The 22,971-nt window shown below is 46.8% G+C and overlaps 1 protein-coding gene across 24 annotated transcripts in view; it reads left to right on the forward strand.

Annotated features, from left to right (window-relative positions):
- The window catches only part of PCBP3 (poly(rC) binding protein 3), a 284,849-nt gene that overhangs the window by 180,786 nt on the left and 81,092 nt on the right, over positions 1–22,971 (forward strand). For all 24 annotated transcript variants that reach the window (XM_037984953.2, XM_073011254.1, XM_037984957.2 and 21 more), the window contains one exon: positions 10,004–10,137. In XM_037984953.2, the coding sequence (XP_037840881.1) occupies positions 10,128–10,137 (10 nt within the window). In that variant the 5' untranslated portion in view covers positions 10,004–10,127. The remainder of the gene's footprint in view (positions 1–10,003; positions 10,138–22,971) is intronic.

Consider the following 22,971-nt stretch of genomic DNA (forward strand, 5'->3'; position numbering starts at 1 on the left):
CCAAAAGTTTAAAAGTAAAAATATAAAAATTTTAAGATTAGAAAGAAGCTTATAGAATAAAGATATAAAGAAAATATTTTGTGGAGCTGTACAATTTGCATGTGTGTGTGTTTTAAGCTAAGAACTATAAAAATTTAAAAGCTTACAGAATAAAAATGTTATAGTAAACTAATTTAATTTATTGAAGAAAGAAAAATATTTTCATAAATTTAGTACAGCCTAAGTGTGCAGTATCTCTAAAGTCTACAGTAGTCATCCTGTCCCAAGCCTTCATATTTACTCACCACTCACTCACGGACTCACCCAGAGCAACTTCCAGTCCTGTGAGCTCCATTCATAGTAAGTGCCCTAGATAGATGTACCATTTTATTATCGACTCACTGCAACCTTGACCTCCTGAGCTCAAGTGACCCGCCTCACCTTCCTGAATAGCTGGCATGTGCCACCATGCCAGGAGAATTTTAACATTTTTTATAGAGCCAAGGTCTCTCTATATTCCCTAGGCTGGTCTCAAACTCCTGGGCTCAGGTGATCCTCCTGCCTCAGCCTTCCAAAGTGCTGGGATTACAGATATGAGCCACTGCACCCGGCCTTTTAAAATCTCTTACACCATATTTCACGGAACATTTTCTATGTTGTTTAGATATGTTTAGAAACACAAATATTTACAATTGTGTCACAGTTGCCTACAGTTGCCTTCGGTACAGTAATGTGTTGTGTACTGCTTTGTGGCTTAGGAGCAATAGGCTACCCATCTAGCCTAGGTGTGTAGGCTCTCTCACCTAGGTATGGGTAAGTGTATTCTATGATGTTTGCACAGTGATGAAATCACCTAACAGTGCATTCGCAGGACTGTGTCTCCCCACGCTCCTGGAAGATGCAACAGGAATCGCAGTTGTGTGTATGTTGGATCTCTTTTGCCTGTCTTTTGTGTCTATCATGTTCTCCTGAACCTTTTTTACCTCTCTTTCTGTTTAACTATTTTCATTCTCTTCTTTCTGTTTTCTTCCTGTGCCTTCTGTGATTTCTCCTTACTCTTACATTTCTTCTACTTTTCATTTTTGAAAAAAAAAATTCTAGTTTGTTCTTGAGTTCTGTCAATAATAAAATATCTTCCTGTTTTCTTGCCATTCCACTTCTGAGATGTTCTAATACTATTTTAAATTATGTTCTTCTAAAATGTTGATTATTTTCTTGATTTTTAGTTCAGTTTCACATATTACGCTATGATTTTCACTTTCTTTGTGTCCACAGTTTTTTGGTATATTTTCATTATTGGCTACTATGTTATTTTTCATACTTTTACTTCTTTTTGGTAATATTCACATGCAGGATTTGATCATAACTTTTTGTCTCCGATTTTTAAATAAGGGTCTTCCTGGACTATTAGGAGAAAGTTTTCTGTAGAGGAGTTGGGAATGAGCCAAAGTAGCATCCCTAGCCTCAACAACCAAGAGGTCTCTCTGTTGTTACGGTGAGATATGTTTGAGGCTTCTGTGCGGGACATTTCTGTCTCTGGACATCACCTCCCACTTGGGAGGGCTCCCTTCCCTGACTCTTGTCTGGAGGCGCACAGCCGCTCACTCCCCATGCTGAGCTGTTGCCTTCAGTCACTGCCCTTTGTCACCAGTGTGTTCTGGGGCTCACCTCCTCTGGATCTGTCTTTCTCTAGCACTTTCAATACAAAAATGCCTCGTGTTCCAGGCTAGCTGAATTTGTGTTTTGCTTTGGGCAGTTTTCTTTCAGGCAATTCTCTGTGCAAAAGTGAATCTTCGTTGTGTATTTCTGAGATCCTTGAGGACCTAGGCCCTTCAGCATGGCTTAAATTTCCAGTGAACTCCTTAATAGTTCTTTTTTGTTTCTTTGTGTTGTATTTTCTTGTTACTTTCCTGGAACTTGGAGTCTACAAGTGCGAGTTGGAATTTCTCCATTTGTTCTCAGGGTATTCAAATAGATTCCACTTGGTGTGATAAATCATAAATTCAATTTCTTTAATTGCTGTAGCGATATTGAGATTGTCTGTTTCATTTTTTATTGGGTTTATTTTGTTTGTTTGTTGTTCATTCTCCATATAGCCTACTTATTTGCTGAGGCTTTTTTAGAAACTTGGCTTAAGCCTGTCTGTAAAAGGCTCAGTGAAGCTGCTTTAAAATCCTGGTAAAGGAATTCTAGCATCTCTCTTATCTCAGTATTGGCTTCTGTTGATTTTGTTTTCTCTTTCATGTTGAGGTATGCCTAATGTTTGGCATGACAAATAATTTTTGTTTGTATCCTGGAAGTATAGGTTATTACGTTATGAGAGTCTGAATCTTACATCAGTCTTCTGTTTTGGCCTCTGTTGACACCATGGGGAAGGGATGTCTGGTTACCAGCAAGCTAAGGTGGAGATCCAGGTTCCTCCCTGGATCCTGGGGACACCATTGGTGGGGAGAAGGGTGCTTGGTACTGCTGGGTGGGAGTGGAAGCCAAGGCTCCCAGCTCAGCCCCTCTGACAGGGCAGGGTGCTGTGTGTGTGCTGTCCTCTCTGCGTGGAGTGGGGCAGGTATTGTCAAATGCTTTCTGACTTAATAGGTTCCCCTTTACCCATTCCTTTCCCTAGAGAGAGTTTTCTTCAGACTTTTTTTTTTTTTTTTTTTTTTTTTGGTGTGTATCCTTTGGCATTTTTAAATTGCAAGCTTTTCCAGTGACCTGTCTGAAATATACAGGAGGAAACACAAACAAAATGAGCAAACAAATAAGAAACCCAAAGAATAGTGAACTCACTGCTGTGTCATTCTTCAAATCCCAAGGGCCCCAGCCAGTCCGCCTTCTTCCATCCAGCTTTCAGGGTTCTCTTCTGTTTGTTCCACATGCAATGTCCAGAGTTGTTGGCTGTGCTCAGGAGGAGGAAGAGGGAGAGAGGTGTCTGTTCCATCCTGTCCAGAACCAGAAGGCTTCCTTCACATTACTACATCCCCTGTGCCTTCGCAGTGGTTTTTCTTGATTAATCTTGTCAGAGGGTTGTATTTTTAGACTTTAAGAACCAAATTTTATATTTACTGATCTTCTCAGTTGCCTTTGTTTCTTTGCTTAACTTCTCAACTTTTCTTTGTTATTACTTTCTTTCCACTTTCTGTGGATACTTGGATACTTTCTGTTCTTTTTCTAACTTCTTAAATGGGATTTGTGACTCACTGATTTTGTGTTTCTTTACTACCCCTTTACTACTCCTGTTTTCTGATTTCATCCATTTCTTATCTAGAAATGTTTAAAAAGTGTTATGTCCAAGGGAATTGTAAAGTTATCTTTTGCTGATGATATTTAATTGCCTACTGAGTAGGAGGTACATTCTGTGGATTCCATGTTTTCAACATTTGCTGAAACCTGCATTGTGAACTAAAACGTTAACAATTTTTATTTTGTTCTCTGACAGCCTTAGGAGAATGTGTTACCTCTACTTGTCAGGTACAGGGTTTTATACACACACAGACACACATACGTACTATCGTGTTGTTTGTGCTGTTAATATATTCTGCATCTTTATTACTTTTGTGGGGTGTACTTGTGGGAACTGTAAAGGAGAGAGGTATGTTGGCATCTCCTACCAGTAGGTGGTTTGGGGCCTGTGACCTCTGACCTCGCTGCTCCTTCTTGTAGCATTCTTCCCCCATTAATGCTCGTCTCTCTCCTTGACCTTCTTTCAGTGTTTCTTCTCAGTGTTTCTATCCAAAATTGCAGGCCCCAGCTCCAGCAGTCTGGTTGCGGACAAGACCATGCTTATTTTTTGTTGGGCTGGTCTGTCCAACTCCAAGGCTGCCCTTTGAGCTGGATGATTGACCCTCTGCATTAGGAAATGCTGTGCCATCTTGGTGCAAGCCCCACTTTAAGGAGGTCTTGCTTGCGCACTGCTGCATGGAGCACAGACACACTGGGTGGGAGGTGCCCCAGCACCTAAGGACTCTTATGATTGGGTGGCAGGGATGGGTGGTGGTGCCCTGCCCTCCAGAGCCCTTCACATGGTCCAGATGCCACCCAGCTCGAGGTGAGGGAGCTCTGGGGTCACATTCTCCACCCTCCCTCCAGCATTGTCGTAGCTGCAGGACACCTGCAAGGGTAGAATTCAGCATGGCTGGAGGATTTTGTGCGGCAGAAGTAATGGAGATGGTAGGCAGGCTGGGCTCCCCACTCCTCTGTGAGTACTGTGTGTTGGTGCTCCCTGCCGATGGTGCTCCCTGCAGCATGGCTCCACGTGCACCACAAGGGCAGTGTGGCTTCCTCATCTTAGATGTGACACAATGGAGGTAGTTCTGGGTGTTAGCCCACAAAAGTGGCAACGTTAGGGTCCAAACTCTGGTACGTATGAGACTATGGTTCCTCTTTCTTCCTCTCCAGGCAGATTCATAAGAAGACGACTGGGTCTTAGTTTATATATATATATAAGCTTTATATACATATGTTTATACATATAAAGTTTATATGTATAAACCTTTTTATATACGTGTGTATAAAGTTTTTTATATTTATAAAAATATATTTTTATATTTTATTTTAATTATATATATTTATATTTTATATATAAATAAAAGTTTTTATATATAAACTATAAACATATATAAACTTTATGTAAGTTTATATATAAACATGTGTATAAACTATATATACATGTATAAACTTTATATATATAAAGTTTATATGTATAAACCTTTTTATATATATAAAGTTTATATATGTATGCTTTATTTAAGGTTGAAAAAAATTTTACGTTCATCAGAAGCTTCCTTTTATGAATTCTTAGACTTTTTTACTGGGTACCCCAGAAATTTAAGGTATCAGCTTGAATATCTTCTAAACTCTTCTCCCTGAAAGGACCATGCCTGGATTCCCAAGGAGTCCACCTACGGAGGGGTCACTGACAGTTCTACTATCTTATGCCTTTTGTTAATCTTAACCAGACTTGGTTAGCAAGGGGCACCTGCCACCAGATGATCTCTTACCAAGTCATAGTTTCCTGTATGAAGCGGCTGCCCTGATGCTGAGAGTCACAAGGAGAATGGTACAGAGGGATAGCGTGCTGCCTGGTGATTGTCTGAGGTTTGAAACCTTCTGGTGAAACTGAAGCAACTTCTTAAAAGCCTGGATAATGCTGTGAGCTGCTTAAGAACCTGTGTGCACATGTGTGTAAGTGTGTGCCTTTGCCGTGTGTGAGCTGCTTAAGCACCCATGTGCACACATGTGAGTGTGTGCCTTTGCCGTGTGTATGCATGTGTGTGACCTGCTTAAGCACCCATGTGCACACATGTATGTGTGCCTTTGCCGTGTGTATGCATGTGTGTGAGCTGCTTTAGCACCCGTGTGCACACGTGTGTGTGTGCATTTGCCTTGTGTATGCGTGTGTGTAGTTTGCAGCTGAGTCCACTGCTTTTGTCTGGACTGTGCCCAGGAGGGAATGCGACACCCTTGGGGTCCTTGCCTTTGAAGCTGATCTGTTGTGGCAGCCAATTCAGCATGTTCAGCAAGATGTTAAAGCCATTGCTCTGCTTTACTCCCAGGGTCTCACAGCCAGAGCAGGCCAGAGGTGAGGAAGGGGATCCCACACCTCCTTCATCTCCTCCGTCTCCTTGCCTTCCTAAACAGCTCTGTTTTCCACTGAAAAGGGAGCTGCAGAGCATTTCCGCGTGGAGATTCCATCTTGTTCGTGTCCAGCTCCATCAGGGAACTGCTCTCAGGCTCCCCCGGGCGTGTGCATGAGGTTGGAAGAGGCGGGTCACTGCAAGAATGTGTCGGTCTGTCTCGTCACTCTCTCAATGTCTGGTCTCATGGTATTCCTTACCAATTTAGGGACTTATTAGGGAGATATCTATAACTGTATTGATAGATACACATCATGAACCAGTTCCCCTTAGGTGTTTCTAAATGATGTAAATTACCAAGGAAATATCATTTGGTTAAAGTTCACTGTTTTTTGGTCTTGCATTATTAGCATAGACTGCTGTCTGCTGCCTGCTGTCTGTGCCATTTCTATTTCATGTAACTTACTGAGGTTTTCTTTGTGCCCTAATACAACCTAGTTTTTTTTTTTAATGAATGTTTCAAGTATGTTTAAGAAGAAAGTATAATCTCTATTATTGGGGTACAAAGTTTGATGTAATGTCCCCAAGAACTACCTCCTGTTATTAGCTCTCTTTCATGGTTAGTTATTTTTGACCCCTTACCCTGCCATGGTTGACAGTCATGTGTTAATGATTGCTATTCTTATGCTTCTGTTTCTTTCCCCAACACCTATAGTTTCTGCATTATAAAGCCAGCTTCTGTGTTTGGGGATTCTAGTAGATTCTTAACTCATATGGCCTCACTGTGTGCTGGGTCCTCCAGCTTCTGTGTTTGGGGGTTCTAGTAGATTCTTAACTCATATGGCCTCACTGTGTGCTGGGTCCTCCAGCTTCTGTGTTTGAGGGGTTCTAGTAGATTCTTTTTTTTTTTTTTTTCTGAGACGGAGTCTTGCTCTGTCACCCAGGCTGGAGTGCAGTGGTGCAATCTCGGCTCACTGCAAGCTCCGCCTCCCGGGTTCACGCCATTCTCCTGCCTCAGCCTCCCGAGTAGCTGGGACTACAGGCGCCCACCACCTCGCCCGGCTAGTTTTTTGTATTTTTTAGTAGAGACAGGGTTTCACCGTGTTAGCCAGGATGGTCTTGATCTCCTGACCTTGTGATCTGCCCGTCTCGGCCTCCCAAAGTGCTGGGATTACAGGCTCGAGCCACCATGCCCGGCGGTTCTAGTAGAATCTTAACTCATATGGCTTGACTGTGCACTGGGTCCTCCGGCATCAGGAAGTACCCTTCTTGGTCTTGCTTCCTGCTTTGAGGGGAGGCTGGACCTTGTCTGACAGGCAGATTGCAACCCCTGCTCTTCAGCCTGGTGCATTGACCTCACGTACTTCTGCTCATTCCTTGACATTTAGCTTTTTCAAATCACTTGGCAGCGGTCGTGTCTCTTGTGTAAAGCAGAGCTGGCTTTGTGAGCCAAGTGGAGACTTTTCATAGGGCCACGTGTTGCACGTGTTTACTCACGTGTTGCTAGGACCGGTATGTCCTGTCCCAACTGCCACACAACTTGTTCGTGTATTTAATGTGTGTGTTGTGTTTTATTTATTGTGCGTCTTTTTATTTTTTAATGTAATTTGTGTCTTTGCCTTTTTTTTTTCCTATTGTTTTTGGCATTTAGGAAAGTCTATGTTTTGTCCTGTTGGCTACTGTTATAACAACACCTCTTATCGCACCTTGGTCCCTCTGTTTCTTCCTCTGACCTCTTTATTTTGGCTTGTCTGGTGGGATTCTTTTCTCCCACCTATTTTTCATGCTTCAGTTATTCTACATTCCTTTTTTTCTGATTCATCTACCTCTGATTTATTTGCTGTATTTTTACTTTTGCAGAACAGCATGCTCCCCGATAAGAAACTGTTTCGTACCCCACCTCCATCCTTGTCCTCAGTTTCTGTTTTAGTCTGTGCTCAACAGATTTGTTATTTTTGTTTATGTCAAATTTCCCAGTGGTCTCTTGGCTTGAGGGAGATTCTTTTGTAGTAGGTTTCTCATGAAGGGCCTGGAAACACACTGTTCATTGAGTTCTTAGCTATTTAAAACTGTTTCTCTACAGCTTTAATTTTGAAGGACAGCTTGGCTGACATAAAATCCTTTGGTCACACTTTATTTTTACTTGAGTTTATGAAAATAATTGCTGCACTGTTCACTTACCTTGTACATTGCAGTCAGGAAGTCCGATCCCTGTCTGATTTTCTTTCCTTTGTGAATGAGCTGGTCTTTTTGCCTAGAGTCCCCAAGAATTTTTTCTTTCAGTTGTAATCGTTACTGGACAGTGCCTTCAGGGCCACCGTTCTGGGTCAGTTTGTTCAGGTACATGATGAGCCTTTCAACTTGTCGATTATTTTTTTCCTAAGAACATTTCTAGGAATGTAAGGATTAGGTCTGTTTCGTAGTTTTGCTTTTCTTTTTTGGGAACTCCAGTCTGTGTTTCTCGGGTCTTTGTTGGCCTGGGCTCCGTGTCTGGCAGCTTCTCTGCATGTCTCTCACCTCTTGGTCAGCCTCATGTTCTCTTCCATGTTCTCTGTCCTCCTGCAGTGTTCCTTATGCAGTCGTTACCGGTAGAGGGTGTCCAGGTGGCATCTCGAACAAAGCATTGGACAAAACGCACAAACAAAGCAAGAAAGCAAAAGCAGGGTTTTATTGAGAACGAAAGTACATGCTATGGTGTGGGAGCAGCCTAACCATTGGGGCTCAGGAGCTTACAGAATTTCTGGGGTTTCAATACTCTAGAGGTTTCCCACTGGTTACTTGGCGAATATTCTATGAAAATGAAGAGAATGAATTGAAGTCAGAGTCATTTACTCAGAACGCACCCTATGTAAATGGAGAGGATGTTACTTGGAGTGTGTGGTCTGTATAAATGGAGAGGCTGCATGTGAAGTTACAAAGGGTAAATGCTGTGAACTGAGAGGATGGAGTGCAGTTGCAAAGCTGTGCACATCCCTGTCATTGCTGAGGAGCTTTCATTTGATTTAGTTCCAGGAAGTCAGCCTGGATGGATCGGCCTTCTGTTCCCTGCCTCACACTCAACTGAATCTCTCTCTTTTGGTACCTTGTAACTTAGTCTCATTTCTAGGCTAATTGTGTCATTCTCTTTAATTTCTTTCTTAGGTTAAATTAATTCTCATTTCGCAGTTTCTTGTTTTAACTCTGCGTTTGTATTCTTGGCATTTTTAGTGTTTTGTTTCTGGTGTTTCTTACATCTGCACAGCTTTTCCTCATTTGACTTTGGACTGTGGTGCTGGGCGGAAGCTCTCAGTTCCATTCGCTGAAGGAGTTTCAGTGCCTACACCCTGGTTTCCTCTCCCAGAGCCACGATGGACTTCAGGAGTGTCTGCGACTGGAGAACATCATTTACCCAAAAGGATTTTGCATGCCTTTTTTCTATTTATTTTAAAAGCACTTGGATTTTCCTGCACTAGCAGTAACAGATGTTTCTAGCCGGGAACGGACGTGCCGAGGGACACGGGTGGTTTACTAGGTTTGTTTGTCCAATAGCATCCTTTTTTGGTGAGTAGAAACGTAGGTTTTTTTAAGAAAAAAACTGAATGGTTCATTTGGAGATGGATTAAATCTGTGTCTTCTTATGCCTTGCCATGGTTTTATTTCTGTAGGAAACTGAATTTCTACCTTTTCCATCCCTCCTTCCCTTTTTCTCCCAAGGTTCCAAATGTGCCTTTTTTTTTAGATGGAGTCTCACTCTGTCACACCCAGGCTGCAGTGCAGTGGCGCAGTCTCAACTCACTGCAACCTCCGCCTCCCAGTTTCAAGCAAGTCTCCTGCCTCAGCCTCCGGAGTAGCTGGGATTACAGGCGCCCGCCACCACGCCTGGCTAATTTTTTGTATTTTGGTAGAGACGGGGGTTTCACCATGTTACCCAGGCTGGCCTCAAACTCCTGACCTTAAGTGATCCTCCCATCTTGGCTTCCCAAAGTGCTGGGATTACAGGCATGAGCCACCACATCCAGCCTCAAATGTGCCTTTTTTTCCCGAGTCTCTCCTCTAAGACCATGCTGAAATTGAAGAAATTAGATGAAATTTGTTCACTATCAGGGAAATTAGAAAACCAGCAATGTATTTAAATTAATGTATAATTTAATAAATATTGTTTTAAAATCAGTGTGGATATAAGCAGATACACTAAGTAAGTGCAATTTTATCAAAACATTTCATGTGGACGTCTCACTTGTGAAGTAGAAGCCTGCCTTTGGGTTGAGTCATCTCATTTGGGGTGCTGGGGGGAAGAGCACCGGGGGAGCGCTTGCTGGCACTCTGTCTCCACACTCACACCATGCCTTGTACTCGAATGCTGAAGAGGTGTTGACTGCTGTGTTGAAGGCAAGAGGCAGTTCTGTTGAAGCCCAGTGCTGGCGGGCAGGCCCCGCAGTGATGCACTCACACAGCCCTGTGTTTTTGTGTTTTAGGTCGGTGGGCTCCACGACAAAAGTCAGCCTTCTGTAAATCACCTGCTGTGGTTATGATGCTCTGAGTTCAATACGTCTGAACCTTTGCTGTCTATGGATCTGCTCTAAACCTTATAGCCTGCTTATGGGGGAAGGTGAGTTACTGTCTTTTGTTGGCATGTTTGTTTACCAAGAGTGTATATAACAAAGTCAGACTTACCCTTGACAAATGAAATCTGTTTGAAGTAACACAGTGCTGTATTTCACCCTGCTTCAGTCCACAATGTGCCCTGAAGACTATTCTGTGTATGACTTTGGGAAATCGGGGATCCCCGCTTTTGGTGGCAGTGAGCTGGTTGTGGTTGGACACCTTTGCGTCCAGTGCTCGGCCAGGTGGTTCTTGCACAGCCTTCCAGCTCTGCCCTGGAGCCAGCCCTGAGAAGCAAGGGAGGCACGGGTTTCAGGAATGAAGGACAAGAAGGCGGTGCTGGGGGCTGAAGATCGTCCTGAGGTGTTTGGAAAGAGGGGTAATGAAAGCATCAGGAGTGAGGGTGCTGTTTTGGTGGTCTGGTGATACCCTGCAGACACTAGTGCCTGTAGCTTGAGCTGTTACCATGAACTTCTGTTGATACAATTGCAAGGAAAGGTGGATGAATGAGCAGTTGTGTTTGGAGATTTTAACACATCCCTCCAAGAAGTAGGTCAACAAAAAATAAGCAGGAGTATTAATATCTGAAGCAATACAATAAATAAGTTTGAGTTGTTAGTATATTTTGAACTCTACATGTTACTTTCTAAGCATACAGAGAACACGTACAATACTAGGATGTATACAGGTGAAGTCTGTAACATAGGGATGTATGTGTACAGGTTACATCTGTCTATAACACAGCATGTGGAGAGCATAAGGCAATTATACTGGAAATTAATAGTAAAGGAATAGCTTATATAAATAATATGCTATAAAAACTCTTGTTAGAAATAAAATCATAAAAGAAATAAAAGAACTTTAGGGCTGAGTGATTACGAAGCAGTATATGTCTAAATAGCACGACACAGCTAAAGCAGTGCTTAGAAGGACATTTATAGCTATAAACACATGTGTTAAGAAACATGAAAAATTAACTCAAGAGGCGGAAAAAAGAGCAAGGGAGAAAGCCCAAGGATCCATAAGGCAGGAAATAATAAAGGAAAGGGCAGAAATCCATGAAATAGAGAGCACAGAAAAACACAGAGAAAATTAACAGCCCTAAAAGCTGTTTTGTGTTTTAGAGTCAATAGTTAGATCTCTGGTTAAAGAAAGTGGAAAGGGCTGGGCACTGTGGCTCACGCCTGTAATCTCAATAGTTTGGGAGGCCGAGATGGGCAGATCAAGAGGTCAGGAGTTCGAGACCAGCCTGGCCAACATGGTGAAACCCTGTCTCTACTAAAATACAAAAATTAGCTGGGCGTGGTGGTGCTGAGTAGCTGTAATCCCAGCTACTCGGGAGGCTGAGGCAGGAGAATTGCTTGAACCCAGGAGGAGGAGGTTGTAGTGAGCCAAGATTGTGCCATTGCACTCCAGCCTGGGCCATGGAGTGAGACCCCATCTAAAAAAAGAATAAGAAAGAAAGTGGAGTGGTGATACTGGTGACAATTAATGGAACAGAATATAGGAAGGAGCGAATGAGTGAATAAATAAAAATAAATGTAGATGGATGGGAGGATGGATAGATAGATAGATAGATGATAGATAGATAGATAGATAGATAGATAGATAGAGAGAAAGAAATAACCATAGATACAGCCGAGAAGAAAAGTTAGAGTACTGTGGGAAACCATATGCGAACACATTTGAAAATGTAGGTGAAAAGAAACTACCATCAGAGTGAACAGGCAACCTACAAAATGGGAGAAACTTTGCAGTCTACTCATCTGACAAAGGGCTAATAACCAGAATCTACAAAGAACTCAAACAATACAAGGAAAAAACAAATAACCCCATCAAAAAATGGGCAAAGGATATGAACAAACACTTCTCAAAAGAAGACATTTATGCAGCGCACAGACACATGAAAAAATGTTCATCATCAGTGGCCGTCAGAGAAATGCAAATCAAAACCACAGTGAGATACCATCTCACACCAGTTAGAATGGCAATCATTAAAAAGTCAGGAAACAACAGGTGCTGGAGAGGATGTGGAGAAATAGGAACACTTTTACACTGTTGGTAGGACTGTAAGCTAGTTCACCCATTGTGGAAGACAGTGTGGTGATTCCTCAAGGATCTAGAACTAGAAATACCATTTGACCCAGCCATCCCATTACTGGGTATATAACCAAAGGATTATAAATCATGCCGCTATAAAGACACATGCACACGTATGTTTACTGCGGCACTATTTGCTATAGCAAATACTTGGAACCAACCCAAATGTCCATCAGTGATAGACTGGATTAAGAAAATGTGGCACATATACACCATGGAATACTATGCAGCCATAAAAAAAGGATGAGTTCATGTCCTTTGTAGGGACATGGATGAAGCTGGAAACCATCATTCTCAGCAAACTATCACAAGGACAAAAAACCAAGCACCACGTGTTCTCACTCATAGATGAGAACTGAACAATGAGATCACTTGGGCACAGGGTGGGGAACATCACACACTGGGGCCTGTCATGGGGTGGGGGGAGGGGGGAGGGATAGCATTAGGAGATATACCTAATGTAAATGACAAGTTAATGGGTGCAGCACACCAACATGGCACATGGATGCATATGTAACAAACCTGCACGTTGTATACATGTACCCTAGAACTTAAAGTATAATAAAAAATTAATAAATCAAAAAGAAAACACTAATCTATCTCACTAGGAACAAAATACTACTTATCAATAAATTATCACTAAGTATAAAAAAAAGAAAACGTAGGTAAAACTGATAACTTCCTGGGAAAATAGGAAGTGCAAAAATAGACTTGAGAAGACATAGAGAACTTGGATAAGCCAACAATACTAAAGAAATTTAAGTGACAATCGAAGACTTCCATTCGAAAAAAGTTCTCAGACACATTTTTATGGATGAATTATACCTAACTTGAAGGAACACTTGATTTCTAACTTACACAGATTGTTTCAGAAAATAGATAATAATGCTCCCCAGCCCTGAGGCTGGAAGAAGAGAGGCTGGTCCACAGGTATGAAGTTATGGTTAGACAGGAGTAAATTCTGGTGTTCTGTTAACAATAGGGTGACTATAGCTAATAATAATGTGTCTGTCCAGATATCTGGAAGGCAGGATTTTGAATGTTATCACAAAATCATAAATGTTTACAGTGATGGATATGCTGATTTCCCTGGTTTGATCATTATATAACGTATACATGTATTGAAACATCATACTGTATCCTATAAATATGTACAACTATTATGCGTCAATTATAAATAAAGCTTAAAAAAATCTGATGACTTCAAAGGTCGAGTAAGGGGCCATGAGGCAAGGAATGTGGCCTGGAAAAGACAAGGGAAAACTTCCCCAAAGCCTTCAGAAGGAACACAGCCCTGCAGCCACCTGATGTTTGTTCAGAAGGAGCACAGCCCTGCAGCCACTCTAACTTGTGTTCAGAAGACACCCTGACTTTTGTTCAGAAGGAACACAGCCCTGCAGACACCCTGACTTTTGTTCAGAAGACACCCTGACTTTTGTTCAGAAGGAACACAGCCCTGCAGACACACTGATGTTTGTTCAGAAGGAACACAGCCCTGCAGACACCCTGATGTTTGTTCAGAAGGAACACAGCCCTGCAGACACCCTGACTTTTGTTCAGAAGGAACACAGCCCTGCAGACACCCTGACTTTTGTTCAGAAGGAACACAGCCCTGCAGACACCCTGACTTTTGTTCAGAAGGAACACAGCCCTGCAGACACCCTGACTTTTGTTCAGAAGGAACACAGCCCAGCAGACACCCTGACTTTTGTTCAGAAGGAACACAGCCCTGCAGACATCCGACTTTTGTTCAGAAGACACCCTGACTTTTGTTCAGAAGGAACACAGCCCTGCAGACACCCTGACTTTTGTTCAGAAGGAACACAGCCCTGCAGACACCCTGACTTTTGTTCAGAAGGAACACAGCCCTGCAGACACCCTGACTTTTGTTCAGAAGGAACACAGCCCTGCAGACACCCTGACTTGTCTAGTGAGATCTGATTCAGACCTCTGACTTCCAGAAATAGAAGATAATAAATTTGTAATGTAATTTGTAACATCAGCAGTAGGAAACTAATACTATAACTTTTATAGAAAACTGGGTGAAGGATCTGAAAGACAGTTTACAGAAGAAGAACAAAAGGCTCGTGAAGAGATGTGCAAACTCACTTCTTGTCCAAGAGATGCAGAGTGACATGGCGTGTACCCTTCCCACGGCTGAGACCAGCAGGAGTGGGTGATGAATTTGCACCAGGCATTGGGAGCAGATGTGGAAAGTGCATGTGCCGCTGTCCAGAGAGGGTGGCCTGGCATGTCTTCTCCGGAGCCTGGGACTGGGGAGTCCATGGGGCATGTGACCTGGTGTGCTGTCCTGCATCTCTGTGGTGACAAAATCTCCACAGGTTCATGGAGACAGATGCACACGGCATCTCCTTGTGCTCTGTGGGTGTCGGGGTGGGAGGTGACCTCAGTGCCCTTGCCTATAAGAGTGAAAATATGGCTGTGGCAGAAGTCAAATGCCATGGACTGGATGTGCCAATGGCCCTTAAAGGCAGGGCTGGCGTTACTGGTGGAGGGTGTCCAGGTTCTTGGCGTTTTGAAAAAATAATTGGACAAAACACACAAACAAAGCAAGGAAAAAATCAGTGAGAGCAGAGATTTACTGAAAACGAGAGCACAGTCCACAGGGTGGGAGCAGCCCGAGCAAGCAGCTCACGGGCCCCAGTGACAGAATTTTCTGGGGTTTCAATACCCTCTGCAGGTTTCCGTTGGTTGCTTGGTGCACACCCCCGTGTGAATGGAGAGGGTGTTCCTGTCCTGACTGAAGTGTTTGCATTTGATTTAGTTCTAGGAAAGGAAGACCTTAGGTTTCTTCCCTGCAGGCCCTGTTCTACTGCCTCGTTGGGTTAAAAAGCTAAGAAACATGAGTGGTGTTAAAACCATTCTGCCTGTGTGAGTACAGATGCATGCATAGGAAATTAAATACACATATACTTTGCAAGAGCATATGTGAGTAAGAGTCAGGCACTCGGTGTTTTAGAATGGGCTCCTGTGTGGTGGCAGTGGCAGGTGGTGGTGATAAGGGCTGGTGAGAATGAGAAGGAGTCAATGATACGGTGCAGGAGCCGCTACCAGGAAGCAGTGGTGCCGACGTGTCATAAACTGTAGGATGAACTCCGCGTCTCAGCCTCTGTGCATGAGGCTAGGAAGAGAAAAGATTTCCAGAAAGGTAAGGGTGGAGGAAAAAAAAAAAAAGCAAAGAAACACAAAGAGCAGCATCCTTTTGAAGTTGGGCCTGGGAGAGAGATGGAAGGGGTGGGATAAGGCCTCCATGTTTCACAGCTCAGGAACCTGGGCCCTGAGAGGCTGAGTGGTTTTTTCCATGCAAGGGCCAGTCTGGACTTGCAGGCTCAAATACAACTCCTCATGCCCTGCAGTGTGTGTCAGCTACCACAGATGCTTTTTTAAAATTTATTTTGTTTTATTTTTAGTTGTGGTAAAATGTACCTAACATAGAATTTTCCATCTTAACTATTTTTTAGTGTACAGTTCAGGGATATGCTGGGATTATATGGCATTTGTCTGTTTGTAACTGGCTTATTTCTTTTAGCCTAATGCCTTCAGGGTTCATCTACACTGTGGCATGTGTGAGAATGTCCTTCCTTTTGGAAGCTGACCGATATCCCATTGTATGTAAAGACCACAGCCATCAATGGACAGGAGGGCTTCACCCACTTGGCTGTTAGGAGCAGTGCCCTTGTGTGTGCCTATCTTAAGTATTTTACTCTTTGTGATGCTATTGTAAACAGAACTGTTTTCTTAATTTCCGTTTTGAATTGTTCACCTTGAGTAGAAGATGCTCTTTGATGAGACTGAAATGAAGCTGAGTGTGGGCTGTGGGTGGGTGGAGCAATCACTCTGAGCCTCTGCCCCGCGGAATGCAGTGGTCTGAGAAGTGAGTAGCAGGAGTGTTGGAGGAAATGGAAACTTACAATCTGTCCTGCCTGAGTTCACGGCAGGCTGAAACCCAGAAGCTGGCAGAAAGCTGGCAGGGAGCTCCAGGAGGAGCCTCTGGGAACAGCTCAAAGAGCAGGAAAGGGGTCCCCGATGCCCAGGGAAGTGGGGGCATGCCCTGGGTTTCGGTCTCCTCTCTGTTCTCTCACATCTAGACCCTAGGCAGCCTTACGGCGACAATAGTGGTGCCAGGAATGGTCAAGGGGGTCCACAGGGGCCCCCAGGCTCTACCATGGAGGGAGGGAGCCTTCCTCTCCAATTCTGGCAGTGATACCCAAGTGGCACAATCCCCCAGTGCCTTCTCTCTCTCTCTGCGCTTTCCCACAGCTGATCCCAGAGGAGTGTGCCTGGGAAGTGAGTTCAGAGGGCTGGAGCTTCCCGACTGTAGGAGGGAAAGAGGAATCCTAGGATCTGGGAGGCACAGGGAGGCCAGTGCAGACGCAGGCTCGGGACACCCACAGAGAAGGCTGGGCAGTCTCCCACGCTCACCCCCAGCTTCACATACACGCATCTGCCCCCAAACAGCCCATCACAGACCTTGAGAACCGTGCCATGGGGTGAACTGCTGCCCAGTTCCCAGACCCCACCAGCACAGGGGGCATGCATGGAAGGCCTGGATAGCCCTGCAAAGACTGAAACAACCAACGTGGGAACCGCACACAGAGCCCCTTAGAGTTGAAGCCTGAACACAGCCAGGCTGGTTGCCTCCTACATCTGAGATATAAATACTCTCTATGGGATTTAAATGAGACCCAGGGCTGCCTCCGTACCCCACCCTAGGTCCGTGCTGCAGGCCATGCACCGTGTGGGATCAGGCCCACACGTCTGTCTGCCTTCTGCCCGGGATCCAAGTGCTTGAGGGCCGGACCCCACACAGGCACAGAACATGCCACAGAAGTGACAGGTGGGTGGAACTCAGGGAGACAGACAACCTCCTGCCAGGGAAGATGCTCGGCTTGTAGTGAGAACTAAATTCTGACCTTTTTCCTCTCTTGCCCAAATTCCTATCTAAGGAGCCTGGGGAGTCACACCCTACAAACCGTAACGTCTCATGAGATGGGTTTTATTTAACCCAATATAACATGGTTTTTCAGTCTGACTGTGGCTTCATATCACATGACAGATAAAGTAGGAAATAGAAATATTTTACCCCAAAATATGTTTATTTGACATATTTTGAAATGGGCTTCCAGAACCATCTTTTGTGGGGGAAAGTTTGCATCTGTAAAGAACCTGTATTAACATAACTGGATCTTTCCCCTTCCAGACGCTCCCAATCCTCAGGAGACTGTGGCTGAGCGCCTAGTGCCTCCTAAAGGTCTGAATAGGAAACAGTTGTTATGTAATCCCTCTAAGGGCAGACACCTGTGAGATTTCATCCATATAAGGGCCTTGGTCTCCACAGCCCTTACCTTAACCCAGACACTCCTTTCTATTGATTCCAGGCCTTCAGATAGTAACTTAACTCATTGAACCAAGCGCCCATCAGAACATCTTTTATTTCATCTGATATAGCCTGGATATTGGCCCTACCCACATCTCACATGGAAATGTGATCCCCAGTGTCGGAGGTGGGTCTGGTGGGAGGTGTTTGGGTTTGGTTTGTAGAGCATGACTACCCAGACCCCTTAGATAGGAATATAGGCAAGATAAAAAAATCAGAATTGAGGGCCGAGTGCGGTGGCTCAAGCCTATAATCCCAGCACTTTGGGAGGCCGAGACGGGCGGATCACGAGGTCAGGAGATCGAGACCATCCTGGCTAACACGGTGAAACCCCGTCTCTACTAAAAAATACAAAAAAACTAGCCGGGCGAGGTGGTGGGCGCCTGTAGTCCCAGCTACTCGGGAGGCTGAGGCAGGAGAATGGCAGGAACCTGGGAGGCGGAGCTTGCAGTGAGCCGAGATCCGGCCACTGCACTCCAGCCTGGGCGACAGAGCAAGACTCTATCTCAAAAATAAAAAATAAAAAAAAAAAATCAGAATTGAGTCCTCCGGAGGCACCTCTCCAGAAGCTGAGCAGATGCCAGTGCTGGGCCTCCTGTGTGGCCTGAACCTGAGCCAGCTGAACCTCTCTTCTTTATAAGTTACCCAGCCTCAGGCCTTCCTTCATAACAACGTAAGAACAGCCTAATACACCACACCTATAACCCCCCGCCGTCGAGCTGTCCTGCCTTTCTGGACCTCAAACCAGTGCACACCTCACTGTATCTCCCTAAACCATACAAAACCACACTGCAGCCCAACCACGCTGGCCACAGGTTCTTAGGTTCTCCTGAGGTGTGCCTTGGCTATGGTCACTCACGTTTGGCTCAGAGTAAATCTCTTCAAATATTATTTTGCAGAGTTTGGCTCTTCTTGTTGACAGGAGCCAGCACCTACCAGTGACCAGAAAGCCTCAAGCCCTGATGCTGGCTTCTCTGCCACTCTTGGATCCATGAGTCCTAGAAGGGGACGGGGAAACAGGGCTACCCCCCAGGGCCGCCCCCCAGGGCCTTGCTCTCCAGGGTTGACGGAGGTGTTGTGTGGGAGAGGCTCGCGGAGGGCAGGGATGTGGGCTCCCCCATTCCCACACCCTTCCCGCTGCCGCGCTCCTCAGACCCACCCTGCACTCCTGCCTTGCGGGCCATGCCCCAGGGAGCCTCATGGACCTCCCTCACCTCCCTCCAGTCTCTGACCTGTCAACCAAAATGGGACTGTGGCAGATCTTAATCTGCCCAGAGGTTTATTTTGCCAGGGTTGAGGACTCGCCTGGGAAAGAGAGACAGAAGTTACTGTAGGACCTGTGGCCTGGGTTTTTTCTGAGGAGACTTTTAAGACTTCCGTATTTGAAGGGGAACGAGCTGGCGGGAGGCGGTAGAGGACCTGTCATGTACGCACGGTCTCTCCATGAGTCTGCATTTCTCTTAAGGTGAAGTAAACCTGCAGCAGAGGAAGACATGCGTGTGCCTTAGGCGGGTGGAAGAGGGACGGCTTCTGGTCTTGTCTTAGTCCTGTACCTGTGAAGATAAGCTGTTTATTGACACTGTCAGGGTGAGATTCAGCAGGACATTGCCTTAGGACACAGACTGGTGCCCAGAGGGCATTTCCTTGTGGGCAGCTGGTGAGGTAGGCCCCCGGGGAGACTTGCAGCCTTCTATCTGCAGCTGTCTGCTTAGGACCAAAGGGAAGGCCACCTTTGCGTGACTCTGTTCCCAAACTGAACTCTTCGTCATAGTGGGTTTGGGGTCCTGAGATTTTCCTTTCACAGTTCCCAGGGCCCCCTTCAGTGAGGTCTTCCTGATGGATGCCGATATGGTCTGGCTATGTCCCCACCCAAATCTCATCTTGAATTGTAGCTCCCACAATTCCTACAGGTCATGGGAGGGACTTAGTGGGAGGTAACTGAATCCTGGGGGCGGGTCTTTCCCATGCTGCTGTTGTGATAGTGAGTAAGTTTCACGAAATCTGATGGTTTTCTAAAGCATAGTTCCTCTGCACGTGCCCTCTGTTGCTGGCCGCCGTGTAAGATGTCCCTTTGCTCTTCCTGCATCTTCCACCATGATCGTGAGGCCTCCCCAACCATGTGGAACTGTGAGTCCACAAAGCCTCCTTCCTTTATAAATTACAGTCTCGGGTATGTCTGTATCAGCAGCATGAGAACAGATGAATATAGACGCCATTTGAAACCTCAGTCCAGCCTTGTCTGCTGCCACCAATTCCTGCTGCTTGTCTGCTCCTTTGTTGGTGTCACCATCCTTGGGATGTGAGCTCTGTGAACACCTGGTGCCGCACTGCGATATCAGTAGGTGCCCGACCAGGAGCAGCTGGGCCGGGAGGGGCTGTGTAGCAGAGGTGGCCAGCGAGTCAGCCGGGCCGGGAGGGGCTGTGTAGCAGAGGTGGCCAGCGAGTCAGCCGGGCCGGGAGGGGCTGTGCAGCAGAGGTGGCCAGCGAGTCAGCCGGGCCGGGAGGGGCTGTGTAGCAGAGGTGGCCAGCGAGTCAGCCGGGCCGGGAGGGGCTGTGTAGCAGAGGTGGCCAGCGAGTCAGCCGGGCTAGGAGGGGCTGTGCAGCAGAGGTGGCCAGCGAGTCAGGGTGCAAGGCCACAGAGGGTTCTCTGAGGGGAAACTGCATCATATGGGGTTCCTCTGCATAGCTATGCATCAGAAGTGGGGATGAACCCATTCCACACTCCCCATTTACTGCTTCAGAGCCCCTGGGGAAGAAAACTCCCAGGTTTCCCAGGAAACTCCACGGTGGCCCTTGGGACCCTGGATAGCTGGCCTTCCACTGGCTGCCAGCCTCACCTTGGGTCCCTGGCTCTGCCCAGGGAAGGCCAGTCCTAAGACACGACCTCTCCCCTCTTGGAGAAACCACTAGGCGTGGCCGTCAGTGTGATGGGTGGGTGTCTGGCCCCAGGGCAGGCTCCACACTCCACTGGGCACCTCCCTCTCCACGGCCTGTTCCAGCACCGAGTGGGCCTTCGGGGATCATGCACCGTGAGCAGCACAGGCTTGGACCCCACGTGAGGGCAGTTTGCCTGCCAGGCCTGGTCTCCACACCCGGGTCACAGAGACGCTTCACCTGAGGAATCAGGGCAGGCTGCCTCTTCCTTCAACACCTTTAACTTCCTTTAAATAGAGAAGGCTGCTCCTGGGGAACATAGAGGGCCACTCCGCTGTCAAACCACAGCAGCTGTGCACTGGAAGGGGCCTCTGGGACCAGCCAGCCCAGGGATGGCCGGTGCCCCCATCCTCCAACAAATGCACCCAGGAGTCAAGCATGGGGGCGTCCCTGGCACCTGGATTGGAAGGTTCTTGCCATCGTGGATGGGGTCTGACCTCCTGGGCTGCTGGTGGGTAACTGAAGGCTCCAGCACGCAGCTTCAGAAAGACCAGAGCCAGACCCAGGTGCCCCTCCAGCCGACAGCCGGGCCGTGGCCTCCGGGCTGCTTCTCCTTCCCATGGCTTCCAAGTCCCAGGGTACATCGGTGCCTTTCTGTGTCCTGGTGGTTTTAGAGAAAAGGAATGAAGCAGCTGTATTCACATACTTGTACTAAATGTGAAATTTTCACAGCAACACCACTAGGTCCCTAAATTTATTACATTGAAAGTTGCATGTTGGCAGGAGCAATGTGGGTAACAGCAGTTAGGACTGTGCAGCTGACTTGGTTGACATTTCACACCGTGTTGCTGTCTGTGTTGAACACGTAGCTGGGGCTGCAACTCACATGGCCTTTTATCCTCTTTCTACCGAAATGGCTCAAACACAGAGGGTTCCGTGGAGAAATGGCAGATTCTGGGTGGGAAGCACAGATGAACCGGAGCATGTGACAGCCCCAGGGCAGAAAACCCACCGTCCTGGAGGGGCACTGAAGCCTGAAAGAGCCTCTCATGGCCAACAGCAAAGATCATGTGAGACTGTGTGACGGTGCAGAGTAAAACAGGCACAGTGGAGACTGCGGAGCAGACGGACAGCCTTTCCTTACGCAGGCGGTTCACACACATGTGATGCAGCTGTGCCCCTCCAGCCGGCAGTGACCCTCCCCTGAGCATGGCCCTGGGAGCAAGATTGGTAGAGGAAACAGTGTGGCAAGGAACAGCCCCTGGCAGCGACCCCCATGGAGGGGCAGCGCTCACCCTGGGTGCAGATGACTGTGTTCAGCCTGTACTCCGAGGCTGCTGGCAGTGACCCCTCCAAGCAGGGCCGCTCTGTACCTCCCCTCGCCCTCACTGGGCTCTTGGCAGCATCGAGCCAGTGGCTCTTCCTGCCCATCCTGGGCCCTGTGGAAGCCCCTGCCCCCCAGTTGCCCTCCTGCCTCTGGGCTGCTCCTTCCCAGCCACACCCTCAGCTCCTCCTCCCTTCACGAGCGCAATGGCTTGGTGTGCAGCCGCCTCCATGCCTTCTCACCTCTGCCAGCACCCCATCTCAGCTGCTGCCTGGTCAGCTTCCTTCTCCCCACTGCACACAGCAGGTGGGAAGGCCGCTCACCCACAACACCCACCTGGGCCTCGTGTCTGCTTGCAGCCACCCACCTTCCACCCCACTGGCAACCAGGCCCTGCCTGCCTGTTCTGCTTTGCCTTCCAGCAGGCTTTTTGTGACCACCACAGGCCCACCCACGCCAGACTCAACGCTCAGTGTCCAGTCATCCCCTGGCCACCCGGGGCAAGAGCCTGGGCCCTTGCCGCCTGGGTGCCAGGCCCACCACCCAAGCTTTAGGGCCAGAGCACACCCTGAGTGATTCTGCCATTGTTCTCCCCATGTGTAACAGGAACCGTAACGGCCCACGCCGAGAGCTGCTCAAGATTAAATTAGTCAGCAGTGCCAGATGCAGAGCGAGGGTTGTCTTAATGTGACCATTGTATCCTCCTCCACTCCGTGTTCATAAGCTCAGTGCTTGCAGACAGCACCGAGGGCAGAGCCTGCCCGATGGAGAGGAAGGGGCTGGACAGCGCCTGGGCCTGCTTCTCGCCCTGCGCTTCAGCTTGTGCCTCCTTTGGCCCCAAAATTATAAGTACAGACTACAAGGAAATAAGAGAGAGACAGAATGGGATCTACCCAAAGGTCATGATTTTAGTCCGTTTCTGCTGCTAGAACAAGATTCCCAGTGTTGGGTATCTTTATAAACGGAATCAATGTGTGGCTCACCGTTACAGAGGCTGGCAATCCAGGATCAAAACTCTAGCAGGTTTCACGCCTGGGAAGGGTTGGCCTGTCTGAGACAGCACCTTGAACGCTACTTCCCCTGGAGGTCACAAATGCTGTGTCCCCATGGTGGACGGGATATAAGGGCAAAAAGAACCCTGCTAGT

The sequence above is a fragment of the Chlorocebus sabaeus genome, chromosome 2, assembly GCF_047675955.1.
Source record: "Chlorocebus sabaeus isolate Y175 chromosome 2, mChlSab1.0.hap1, whole genome shotgun sequence".
Classification (NCBI taxonomy): domain Eukaryota; kingdom Metazoa; phylum Chordata; class Mammalia; order Primates; family Cercopithecidae; genus Chlorocebus; species Chlorocebus sabaeus.